This window comes from Aquarana catesbeiana, linkage group LG06 (genome assembly GCF_042186555.1).
Source record: "Aquarana catesbeiana isolate 2022-GZ linkage group LG06, ASM4218655v1, whole genome shotgun sequence".
In the NCBI taxonomy this organism is placed as follows: Eukaryota; Metazoa; Chordata; class Amphibia; order Anura; family Ranidae; genus Aquarana; species Aquarana catesbeiana.
The window spans coordinates 315,337,416-315,351,318 of NC_133329.1; the positions used below are offsets into that span (position 1 = coordinate 315,337,416).

Sequence of the window (13,903 nt, forward strand, 5' to 3'; positions counted from 1 at the left end):
TACCACATGTGTGGGACTTTTTGGGAGCCTAGTCGCGTACGGGACCCCGAAAACCAAGCACCGCCTTCAGGCTTTCTAAGGGCGTGAATTTTTGATTTTACTCTTCACTGCCTATCACAGTTTCGGAGGCCATGGAATGCCCAGGTGGCACAAACCCCCCCCCCCAAATGACCCCATTTTGGAAAGTAGACACCCCAAGCTATTTGCTGAGAGGTATAGTGAGTATTTTGCAGACCTCACTTTTTGTCACAAAGTTTTGAAAATTGAAAAAAAAGAAAAAAAAAAAATCTTTTTTCTTGTCTTTCTTCATTTTCAAAAACAAATGAGAGCTGCAAAATACTCACCATGCCTCTCAGCAAATAGCTTGGGGTGTCTACTTTCCAAAATGGGGTCATTTGGGGGGGTTTTGTGCCACCTGGGCATTCCATGGCCTCCGAAACGGTGATAGGCAGTGAAGAGTAAAATCAAAAATTCACGCCCTTAAAAACGCTGAAGGCGGTGATTGGTTTTCGGGGCCCCGTACGCGGCTAGGCTCCCAAAAAGTCCCACACATGTGGTATCCCCATACTCAGGAGAAGCAGCTAAATGTATTTTGGGGTGCAATTCCACATAGGCCCATGGCCTGTGTGAGCAATATATCATTTAGTGACAACTTTTTGTAAATATTTTTTTTTTTTTTTTGTCATTATTCACTTGGGACAAAAAAAAATAAATATTCAATGGGTTCAACATGCCTCTCAGCAATTTCCTTGGGGTGTCTACTTTCCAAAATGGGGTCATTTGGGGGGGTTTTGTACTGCCCTGCCATTTTAGCACCTCAAGAAATGACATAGGCAGTCATAAACTAAAAGCTGTGTAAATTCCAGAAAATGTACCCTAGTTTGTAGACGCTATAACTTTTGCGCAAACCAATAAATATACGCTTATTGACATTTTTTTTTACCAAAGACATGTGGCCGAATAAATTTTGGCCTAAATGTATGACTAAAATTGAGTTTATTGGATTTTTTTTATAACAAAAAGTAGAAAATATCAAAATTTTCGGTCTTTTTCCGTTTATAGCGCAAAAAATAAAAACCGCAGAGGTGATCAAATACCATCAAAAGAAAGCTCTATTTGTGGGAAGAAAAGGACGCAAATTTCGTTTGGGTACAGCATTGCATGACCGCGCAATTAGCAGTTAAAGCGACGCAGTGCCAAATTGGAAAAAGACCTCTGGTCCTTAGGCAGCATAATGGTCCGGGGCTCAAGTGGTTAAAGGAATATTTCAAATTTTATTGTTTCACTTTAAGCATTATTAAAGTCAGTGCTACTGAAAAAAAGGGTAGTTTTTAAAGCTTTTTTTGCATTGATACATGTCCCCTGGCGCAGTACTCGAGTCCTCACACTTTTTATGGCAATAACTTGGATATAAGCCTTTAAAATTAGCATTTTTGATTTTTCATATTCGTGTCCCATAGACTTTAAGAGTGTTCACACAAATTTTTTGCCTGTTCGCGGTGTTCTGGTGCAAACCAAACCGGGGGGTGTTCGGCTCATCTCTAAGTAGCAACTTTTATATAAAATCAAAGACAGAAGTCAAAATCATTGAAAAGACATAACATTCTATTAACTGACCTCCTGCTTCTGCCGCTCATCTGTCAGCTTTATAAGCTCATCTTGCAATGTCTGAGTTTGCTGCTGAACCTCTATCTTGTGCAGGTTGCTCAGCTCTTGAAGAGCAAGCTTGTTGTGGTCTTCCATTCTAAAAACCTCTTCTTTCAGAGTATCCAAAGCCTGGCTTTTCTCAAAGTCAAGCTGTAAACGCTGTTGATCAAGTTTCTCTTTAAGGGCATCCTTAAATATATAAAAATAGCTGTGTTAACACACAAGAAAGTAAAAATTTACAAGGAAGCTAAGAAAATAGCTGAAAGCACATCAACCTGCAGCCGTGCAAAAAAGTTTTCCATCTCTCATCTCCAAACTACGACCCTCCAGCTGTTGCGGAACTACACGTCTCATGAGGCATTGTAAAACTCTTACACTCCCAGACATGGCGGAAATTGTAGTTCTGGAGCAACTGGAGGGCCACTGTTTGGAGACTCCTCCTACCTTAAACCATATGTACATTTAAACCATCGGTATACTGTATATCTGCCACTAGTCAATCTGTTAAATTGGCCTAGAATAATATACATTTTTTTCATGTCATACAGTGCGGTTAGCATCTACTTCTTGTACTAAGTTCACACTATTGGTTTCCATGTGACCATGTTCCCAGCAGGTACAGCAGCCTATTCAAATGAATGTGCAAAAACATCCAAATGAATGGGCTGCTGTGTCCACGTAAAACGCAGGGAAAAGGTCCCTGCACCTTTTCTAAAATTGTAGCTGCAGGTAAACATTAATACTTATTGGCACGTCTGTGCTACTGCTAACAGCAGCGTGCTTTTGCTGGTGAAGTGATTTAGGCTAGGTTCAAACATATGCATGATAAAATCGCATTTTTTTTGCAGACACGCAGGGGTGCACTTCCTAATGACTCCCCATGCATCTTAAAAAAAAAAAAAAAAAAAAAACAAAACAGCGCATTTGCGACTGCATGAAACCACATGGTGCAAAACCACCATGTGGAGTACCTGCGGCTGTGGTTTTGAAAAGATGCAGGGACTTTTTCCATGCGTTTTCTGCAGGTACAGCAGCGCGTTCAAATAAAAAGGCTGCTGTGCCTGCGCAAATGCGGTATGCAGGGAATGCACCAATGTGAACCTAGCCTAGATGCTAGTCCTGCAGCCACTCACTTTGACTTGCATGTTACGTTATAGTCGTATCACAGAGAGGAGATGGAGGATATGCTTGCTGCCCGCAAAACACCAAGGACATCATCACCGCCTAAGCAAAGTCACTTAAGGTCAAGGACCATTTTAAATTAAATGCAATTTTTTTTTTTTTTTTTTTAATTAAAAAAAAAAAAGCAACGGTTGATGAATATGTGATTTGTCAGGAAAATTATGTGACATGACTTAAACATACTGAGTGGTCCACTTTAATGACCACAGGCCTACGGTCCAATTTGCTGGGTGTCACGGTGATTGGCGTACAATGACCGGTCTCTCTACGAAATCGTGATCTGAACAAACTGTTTCATTTCCAAATAACAATTTTTATTATAGATTTTAGTGATACAGAATAAAGGAACATAGAGAATCACAAGTTTTGTTCAGTGTATCCATAAGTAATATTAAGCATGTATTCTGTATGACTTAGCTGGTAATAGTTTCTATGATAAACAGGAAAGCAAATGTAAACGTTCATGCTGATACTGGGTTGAGTCCCAGTCTACTTGACTGGGAGAAAACAAAAAAAAACACTCTAAAATAATACAAATATTTGTAAAAAAAGAAAAAACAAAGTTGTATAAACCTGTGATATATGGGGATGAGGAATAGGGTAGGGGGGAGAAAAAGAAAGAAGAGGAAAGAGAGTAAGAGCCTTCTAGTTGATTTTATTACCTGGTCATGGTGGGTCCTCCCGGAGGTGCCACAGCTCCCAAACCTTATTGTGTGCTTCTAATTTATTATGGATTCTAGCTGTCATTTTTTCCATCAATTCTACATCCTTGATTCTAGCGTATAGATCTTCAGCAGAGGGTGGAGTAATGCGTTTCCAGTTTAGGGCTATCAGGCAGCGTGCTGCCGTGAGTATGTGTCGTACTAATTTCTTGTATGGTCTGCAAATTTTTAGTGGTGATAGGCCCAATAGGAAAAATTTTGGAGTCGCTTGGACTTCGGTTTCTAAGAGGCGAGCAAGGAGGTGACTGACCATCTCCCAGTACTGAGCCAGCAGTGGGCAGGTCCAATACACATGTATAAGAGTACCTTTGGCTTCTTGGCAGCGCCAACATTTATCTGAGCTATTCGGGAAGATTGTGTGTAGCACATCTGGAGTCATGTACCAGAAGTAGAGGATTTTGTATGAGTTTTCTTTATATAGCGTACACATTGAACTCTTCGCTGCTTGATTCCATATTGCCTGCCATTGTGCTAATGTAAGTTCTTCCCCTAAGATCTTCTCCCACTTAAGCATGTAATAATGTTTACCTTGCTCCTCTAGGGAGATGGCAGTCAGGATCTTATAGATTCCTGATATAAGTCCCCTCTGCGTATTACCTGTTAGAATAATGGTTTCAAACGGGGATGGAGGTGAAAATTGTAGGTTCGGGGCTATAGTTAGTGCATAATGTCTTATTTGTAAATATCCGTAGAATGCTTGTCTTGGTAAATTATGTTTGGTCTGCAGGTCTGAGAAGGACAGGAGCCTGCGGGATCTAGGATCTACTATACTCCCAAAATGGAACAAACTCCTAGAGGACCAGGGGTGTGACATCTGATGTGTGAGACTATCTGGCACCTTGGGGTTACACACAAAGTAAGTCAGAGTCGATTTCTCCGAGATTAGCTTATTAGAATGAGCCAATGCGCGCCAAGTCCTCTTTAACATGGACATGGGGCCCAGGAGGCGCTCCGGAGCTACGTCCGCATCCGCATTCCATAGTAGGTTGTTCGGGTGTATTGGGGCTAGCCATAATTTTTCGATCTCTGTCCACTTATTGTATGATTTTTGTGTGAACCATGATGCCACAGCTCTCAGCTGTGTTGCTTGGTAGTATTTGATTATATTCGGGAAAGCAAGGCCCCACTCACTGCGCGACGCCATCAAAACCGTTTTTGAGATCCTATGTCTTTTGTAGTTCCATACATAGTGAAGTAAATCTGTTTGAAGTTTTTTCAGATGTTTGAGTGGTATGGGTATGGGGAGTGTTTGGAATAAATATAATAGCTTCGGGAGAATGGTCATTTTTATTGATGCGATTCGCCCGAATAGAGATATATGGTGTTTTTTCCATTGAAGTAAAAGGGATCTAATAGTGCTAAAGAGAGGAGGAAAATTCTCTTGGTACAGGGTGTTAAATTTTGGGGTGATGTGTATCCCTAGGTATAAACTGTTTCATTTCAATTTCTGACACCGTCTGCCTTCTCTAACAGTAGAGGGAGGAGGATGTGTATCACGTACAATATCAACAGCTCTGCCGTACCTAAACCCCGCTAGCCTGGACGTGCAGGCCTAGCGCGAAATCTGATCTTTGGGCACCAGGCTTTGCATTGTGTTGCTTCCCAGACCTTTGTGTCCTTGGTCACCATCGATGTCTCCTCCAATTTAGGGTGAGGCCAAATCCCCTCTTCTGCATTCAGGAGAGGGACGTTTAACTGCCCCTAAACTCTGCTGCTCCTAAATTCTGATAAAATCCTGTGTGTACATGGACACACAGGCTTTGGCAAAAAAAAAAAAAACACCAAAAAACACACGGTTTAGGAGCAGCAATGTACATGAGTCCCTACTCTTCAGCTGTGATGGCTTGTTACAACCATCAAACCCATGTCTTACTACATTTGATGCTGTGATCAAGAATGCCATGGGGAAGTCAGAGTGTACTCCTGCCTCATCATATAAGATCTAGGGAGAGGTCATCACTGGAAAGCCCTGTGCCTTCATGGCTCGCCAGCAAACAGAACACGCTAGTTTCCTGCTGCAGGTATCTTTTGCCAAAAACAGCATTTCTCAATGAGTGAGGACCAGTCAACCTGGGGATAGATTTTCCATCTATGACAGATTTGCAATCTCCTAAAGAGGGTTCATTGGAGGCCTTTCCTTAGTCTGTCCTCCAAAAGATTGACACTTACTAATATAATGCTAAGCCCCTTGCTCCACAGCAACTGATGCTTCACTGGGTTACAGTATGTCAGGAGCTTTCCTAGGCCTACAGCCTGGAGGTCAAGGTTACGCAGAGTAATTCTTCAGCTGAGCTATTCTGAAGCGTTTCTGTAGCACCCTTTTGTGTGCTAAGGAGGAAGCAAAATGGTAAATGAGCACATCATGATGTGGGTTCTCTTCCCTTTAAGGGTATTCGTTATGGTTTCACCTATTATTGACCTTTTAGTTTACCACCTTCTTACTAGTTCAGGTGCAATGCCCATTACTCAGGGGAGTCATTCCCACTGATAGTGACCTCTTTCTAGGTCTTTTGTACCAGGCCGATTCTCTGTTTCCTCTCTCTGGTTTTGTTGGCAGGTTTCCCTATAGGTACGTGGCTTGGCCTCAACCAGTTCAGATTCAAGTCTTGGTCTTTTCTGGCATCTTTCAGGTTGCAGGCAGTTTCCAGTTTTCACTTTGTGCCTGTTTGGTATTGTTGCTGCAGTTCATTCCCCCTAGAACTGCTTGCTACAAACTGAGGCATATGGTGTAGAGGAGGGGTTGCCCTGGTGCTAGACAGCAATTGGTTTGCTGGTGATCAATCCTGTAAGCGGCAGTATTGCCCCCTACAGAACATGTGTCAAACACAAGGCCCGGGGGCCGAATCCAGCCCTCCAGGCCTTGCCATGTGGCTCCCGCATCCAGTTTTGCAGCTGGAACGTGGCAGAACTCCATCCACCATCTCCAGCTCTTGCCCTCCGCTCCCCACTGTCACTTGTAAACACAGAAGCCTTCTGTGTTTACAAGGCATTTTTTGCTCGCAGTGGCTCCCAGATCTAACAGATCTTTTCACATGCTCACAGCAGAGCACAGCAGGGACAGATCTCCAGAGTCTGAGGGAGAGAACAATCTCCCTGCAAAAGTGAGGCAGAGCCACCTACACAGGGAGGTACTGGAACCGCCAGGTAGGAAAGCGATGCGAGGAAGCCTTGGGGGGTTGGGGGTTAGGGTTGCAGAGGGCAACCATACTGCTGATGTGGCCCATGATAAAATGGAGTTTGACACCTCTGCCCTACAGTATTCAAGTTACTGTGTCCTTCAATAGACTCCAATAGAGTTTTGCAGGACAAAAATTCTATATTTATGCATGTATATGATAAAGTAGTGTTTGAGACTCCTCCACTGTCCTCAACACTTTTGTAAGAGTAAACATAAAAGGGGATAATCAAGAGAATTCAGAGTCTGAAGGGCTCTCTAGAGAATAATGTAATGACTATGCAAAATGCAGTCGTTGAAAAATATCAGTTGACTCGTCAGATCAGCAAGAGAAATCCAAAGTATGAGGGAAACTAAAGCTCAACATAGAAGAACCCCTAATGCCACGTACACACGAGCGGACTTTACGGCAGACTTTGTCCGGCGGACTTTGATGGACTTTATGACGGACTTTCCGAATGAACAGACTTGCCTACACACGATCAACCAAAGTCCAACAGATTCGTACGGGATGACGTACGACCGGACTAAAACAAGGAAGTTCATAGCCCAAAAGCCAATAGCTGCCCTGCATTGGTTTATGTCCGTCGGACTAGCATACAGACGAGCGGACTTTTTGACCGGACTCGAGTCCATCGGAAAGATTTGAAACGTGTTTCATTTCTAGGTCCGTCGAACTTTTGGGGGGGAAAAAAAGTCAGCTGGAGCCCACACACGATCGAATGGTCCGCCGGACCAAGTATGCCGTAAAGTCCGGTCGTGTGTACGCAGCATTACAAGCATTCAAGAATTTAGTGAAATGCAAATTACTATGCAAAGAACACCCAATAGTTCACACTAGTTATATTAGATATAACTTACAAACAGCAACTCCAGCCCCCAAATATCACTAGTTTTTATGCAATACAACACTCATGTTAGGATCAGTAAGCAGTAAACAAGCATAACGAAATTTTACAGATGGTTTAAAAAGTTAGACATGGGAGTAGATTTAGATAATCTGATGAGATTAAATCGGACGAATGATTGTCATTTTTTTTTGCATGCTAGTCTCCATATCACAAATAAAGAGGTTACTCAATTTATGAAAATTCTTGTATGACAGAATACAAACTTCGGAAGTGATGTATTGTATTTTCGGACGAAAACTGTACTGATTAAAAGGAAAATCGTACGATCTGGTACCGTAGGAGAAATTTTTTTGTGTTTCTCCCTTTGGATAATTTTGGATGAACGGTCATGATTGGCTCTCGAAAAGCTGTGAGCGAATGATCAGATCATCACACGAATGCTTTGAAAGCAGTATTTTTCGTACGATTTTCTGATCGTGTGTACTAGACTTTACTCAAGTAGAAAATACTGATTGCTTAGCAAAGTCAATGTTCACCAGGTCTACTAAATACTCACATGCATTAAAATGTTTACCGAGTTTAGTAAATAAAGTAAATCTGTTAACTTTTTCAAACAATCATGTACTAGCAGAAATTTTATTTTTTCCCCCTTACACATTAGGTATTCAGTAAGTAAACTCACAGAACACTCAACTAGCCAACTAAGTAGTTAAGCATTAAAACAGATACCGTAAGACAAAGTAAGTCAACATAAAAGTCCAGGAAGGAAATACAGGGTCAACTCACTGAAGCATAATCAATTTTCTGAATTTACAGTACAGAAATGTTATTAGTAGGGATGCACCGAATGGGTTTTTTGGTGCCGAAACCGATACCGAAAATAAAATCTTCCTGGATCCCGAAAACCGAAACCGATACCGAAACAAGACAGATACTGAAAGTGACTGTTTTTAAAAATATTTTTATACAGGAGACGGCCAGAGACTGGGGACATGGTACAGGAGACGGCCAGAGACTGGGGACATGGTACAGGAGACGGCCAGAGACTGGGGACATGGTACAGGAGACGGCCAGAGACTGGGGACATGGTACAGGAGACGGCCAGAGACTGGGGACATGGTACAGGAGACGGCCAGAGACTGGGGACATGGTACAGGAGACGGCCAGAGACTGGGGACATGGTACAGGAGACGGCCAGAGACTGCGGACATGGTACAGGAGACGGCCAGAGACTGCGGACATGGTACAGGAGACGGCCAGAGACTGCGGACATGGTACAGGAGATGGCCAGAGACTGCGGACATGGTCAGAGAGTCAGAGACTGCGGACATGATACAAGAGATCATTGCAGCCTCACCAGTTCCCGTCAGATGCAGCCAGCCTGTGTCCCTGGTAGTGCAGCCAGTGTCTCCATTGCAGCCAGTGTCCCCAATAGTGCAGCCAGTGTCCCCAATAGTGCAGCCAGTGAAGGGAGAGAGCCGCCGCCTGTTTGATTACAGCGCGGGAACATCACAGCTTTAATTTCAATAGCTGTGTGTTCCCCGCTGCGCGCCGTCACATACAGCCCCTCCCCCTTGTCCAGGCACTTTGATAGACAGATCACCCGTCCCATTGGATAGGCGGCACCAGGGGCGGGGCCCCGCCCTGTTCGGTATCGGCAAAAATTCTCTTTCAGCTTTTTGCCGAAAGGGCCATTTTCGGCCGATATGTTTCGGCAGCTGAAATTTTGGTGCATCCCTAGTTATTGGTCATATTTTGACTGTACAATTTACAAAATATCAAGGCACATTTATCCACCTTAATAAGCTTCAGCTTTGTAAGATGCAATAAGGGCTCAATCGGGTAGGGACAGTAAAAGACGGCAATCTCAGGTGCTAATCAAGAGATGAAAACAATTCATGAGCAACAAGACTTGCAGGTTTAAGGCCTGGTTCAAACCTATGCATTTTTTTAGTGCGTTTTCAGGTTTTGCAGAAACATACTACAGTCCATTCAATATAGTTTTCTTCGGGTCACGTTCACATCTGTGCATTTTATAGAAGGGGCCAGGGACTTTTTTTCAGTTTTTTTGGTTCCATGGACCTCAATGGATCAAAAACATGTATTGAAAAACGCAAAATGCACCTGGAATATTAAGGCCCCTTTTACACTTGTGTGACTTGTCCTGCAAAGTCGCATGACAAGTCGTACCCCATGATTTCTAACGAGTACTGTTCATATCTGTGTGACTTCAAAGTAGTCCCTGCCCCACTTTGGTCTGACTTTGATGCGACTTGAGGTCCATAGACATCAAGATTACACAGGCTTTGCTTAAAGCCACGTCAAAGTCGCGCAACTTTCAGCACAGGAGTTAAAATAAACATTCAGGGAACCATACTGATGCTAGCAAATTCCTGAAGTTAAACAGCAAAAAATGTAAAATTGGGAACAGGCAGGCTCTTTATTGCAGAAGAGACATCCAATGCCTCTTCTACAATAAAATCTACTTATCTGCTTGTTTGCAATCCCCTGCAGAATATACATTAACCCCTTCCCACAGAGTGTACACAGATGTGTGTACTTGGCTTTCGGGGGTTATACCGGGATGATGCCCACAGCTGCAGGCATCATCCCGGTACTGTTTTCTAGAGCCGGCGATCGGCTATCCCGGTATAACAACTAATGCTGTTAAAAGCCGCTTGGCTGTCATACCGGAGGAGCGGGAGGGGACTCCCCCCCTCCCGCCGCTCTTACCGGGCTTCCCGTTCCATCGGGAGGCCCGATCACCAATCCGCCGCCTCCGGCGGCTAGTGAAATCTGGAACGAAGCCGTGAGTGGCTTCGTTCCAGCCTCCTAATTGTAAACACGGAAGTGACGCGATGACGCCACTTCCCATTTACTTGGCTGCCAATGGTGCCGGTTTTTAAAAAATATACATTATTCAGAACCGCCGAAAACGGAAAACGCTGAATACTTTGAAGTGCAAAGAAGGGATCCCTTCATAAAGAGTACCTGTCACCACCTATTACTGTCACAAGGGATGTTTACATTCCTTGTGACAGCAATAAAAGTGATACATTTTTTTTTTTAAACACAATTTATTAATATAAAAATAAAGAAGAAAAAAAAAATTTTTTTAAAGCGCCCCCGTCCCCGCGAGCTCACGCAGCAAAGATAACGCATACGGAAGTTGCGCCCGCATATGTAAACGGTGTTCAAATCACACATGAGGTATTCGCTGCGATCATCACAGCGAGAGAAAGAACTAGACCTCCTCTGTAACTCTAACCTGGTAACCGTAAAAAAAAATTAAAGCATAGCCTATGGAGATTTTTAGGTACCGTAGTTTGTCGCCATTCCACGAGTGCCTGCAATTATAAAGTGTGACATGTTTGGTATCTATTTAATCGGCGTAACAATCTTTCACATTATACAAATTGGGCTAACTTTACTGTTTTTTTTTTTTTTTTTTTTTTTTTTAATTCATGAAAGTGTCCCTTTTCCCAAAAAGTTGCGTTTAAAATACAGCAGCACAAATACCGTGTTATATAAAATATAGCATCAATCGCTATTTTATTCTCTAGATTCTCTGCTTAAAAAAAAAAAAAAAAATTATATATATATATATATATATATATATATATATATATATATATATATATATATAAAAATGTTTGGGGGCTCCAAGTAATTTTCTAGCAAAAAATACGGATTTTAACTTGTAAACACCAAATGTCAAAAATAGGCTTAGTCATGAAAGGGTTAAGCTGCACATGCGCAGTTCAGCACACTGCTAGTGTACCAGTATGTCTGCACTACCGCATATGCACAGGAGTGACGTCATTCCCTGCCAGCCAGACTGGTTGAAGACCAGCACCTGTAAGAACCTGGGGAGAAGACGACAGTGAGGAATTGCATGGGCGTCAGACTGTTAGAGCATAAGTTAGTATTTGTGCCAATAGTTACGCTTCAAGGCTGAGGACACACGGGCCGAAAAGGGTCTGTTTATCAGGAACCAGATGGCTTTCGGTTAGTGTATACAGTTACCTGTCTGACAGAAGCAAGTTTTACGACCGGCTTCTATTGAACGAGCATGCTGGAAAACCAGCATCCGATCAAAGCTGGCAGCCAATGCCTGCCAGCGTTGATCAGTGTGCTCTGGCAGGGGGGACATTTCCCCTGTGAGAACACAAAAGCTTAGCAGGGGAGATAGCCGCACTAAAATCACTTAGTACAGCAACCTATCCATTTGTTTTTTTTTATTCAGCCGGCTGGGTTTAAACAAAAAAACCATTACATGCATATCCATCATTAGACTCATGATACACTGCTGCCAGAGATCCCACTGCTAACAATTTGTCAAAACCGGTACCAACAGGGTTGATGAGAAGCTGCCTGTTTGTCCCAGTGAAACAGCTCCCTTTGAAGCCGAGGCAGCAAGACGTAGCTCCAATCAGTAGCAATAAAGATTCAGGAGCATTTTGACCAGCAAAAAAAAAAAAAAATTAAAAAAAAATTTTGCTGCATCTGTTAACAGAAGCCACGATTTGATAGACACACAGTGGGGATGATTTAATAAAACTGGTGCACACAGAACCTGGTGCAGCAGTGCATAGTAACCAGTCAGCTTCTAGGTTTTATGGTCAAAGCTTATTTGAACAAGCTCAAGTTAGAAGTCGATTGGTTAGTTACTATGCACAGCTGCACCAGATTGGGGGAGATTTAGGCCTCATGCACACGAGACGCTGTTAAACGCGCGTTCAGAGGCAGTTGGACACTTTTTTCAACTGCCCCTGAACTCATTCAATGTTATCCTATGCATTCATGTGTACACAGTCTCGTTTTTTGGTATTTTTAGGCAGTTGTGTTTAACCTCGTTTTTCCAGAAGCAAAAAAATGGGTCCAGACGCAAAAGTTTTCCACGTTTCAGACACTAAACGCCAGTACCACGTTTAGCTGTGTTTGCGTTTATAAGTGTTTTTAAGGGAACCCTATTTTTTGGACCAGAAAACACAGAAATATGATGGTAAACTGCAGCAGAGAATGACATTTTGCGACCCGACTTTGGGGCCCCATATCTCGGGGGCCACTTGGTGCTAGGAATTTGGTGTGCAAACACAGAGGAACTAGCGCTACAACATATCCAAATTTGGGGTTCCTAGCACCAAGTGGCCCTGAGATAAGGGGCCCCAAAGTTTGGTTGCTAAATGTCATTCTCTGCTCTGCAGACGCTTCTAGACACAAACGCGGTAAAACGCCGCTAAACGCGGCAAAACGGGCATTTAGAAATGCCGGTTTCAGCTTTTAAAAATGTGTTCAGCAGAGTTTGCACCGGCGTCTCGTGTGCATGAAGCCTTACTAAAACTGGTGCACACAATGTTTTTAACAATCCTGCTGCTTTTAATTAGTGGCTAGCAGCAGGATCGCCCGTATCTCATCAGTGTTAATGATTTTAATGGCGTTTCACATAAAATTGTCCGGCTTTATGTTTACATGCATTCACGTGTACTTTGTTTTCCTACATTGAAGATATATTGAAGATACACAAGAAGTTTTACAGGAACACACACACCAATGAACATGCTGTGTAATCCTATCCCAGTAAGGGCTGCTTAGAGTGAACACACCTGGCTGAGCCTCTAACAAAGGCTTAGGAGCAGAGTCAGTTTAAATTGCCATTAACAAAAGCCTCTTAAAAATGTACTGTAAAAGTACAAGACTGCAATAGAGCCATCTAAAAACACTCACCACACCCTCTTAAGATTCCATGGTTGCAGTTTAAATATAGGAAAAATAAATAACAAAATATAATATTTCACGCTATGAATAAAATATAACATATATGCTGTACTACATTTAAAGAAACATTTCAATCATTGTGTTTAAACAGTAAAAGTTAGTGTTACCTATAGAACCAAAATTATTATTATTATATTCCATCCTCTTGTTAAAAATGGCAATCAAAAACCCGGTTGCAGTTTAAATACAGGAAATAAAGTTTAGATTGTAGACATGGGGTTCAAGGTTATCTTACACTCTGGCTAAAAGAATACATATACAGTAAAACCTTGGTTTGCGAGCATAATTCGTTCCAGAAACATTCTTGTAATCCAAAGCACTTGTATATCAAAGCTTTTTTTTTTTTACAGGGTATAAAAGAGATAAGTTAGCAATAAGTTGCTAAATGTTGTACCTTAATTAAATGTAACCATATTGCTACACTTAGAGGTTCCTCTCTTCTTTTTTATTCTCCAGTTGTGACATGACACTACTCTTATATCAAGGCATTGCTTGTATATCAAGGCAAAATTTCTTAAAACATTTTGCTTGTCTTGCAAAACGCTCTC

At 42.3% G+C, this 13,903-nt stretch overlaps 1 protein-coding gene across 4 annotated transcripts in view; it reads right to left on the reverse strand.

The window, feature by feature from the left end:
• The window catches only part of PCNT (pericentrin), a 273,910-nt gene that overhangs the window by 134,795 nt on the left and 125,212 nt on the right, over positions 1-13,903 (reverse strand). For all 4 annotated transcript variants that reach the window (XM_073633695.1, XM_073633698.1, XM_073633694.1 and 1 more), the window contains one exon: positions 1,618-1,836. In XM_073633695.1, coding sequence (XP_073489796.1) covers positions 1,618-1,836 — 219 coding nt within the window. The remainder of the gene's footprint in view (positions 1-1,617; positions 1,837-13,903) is intronic.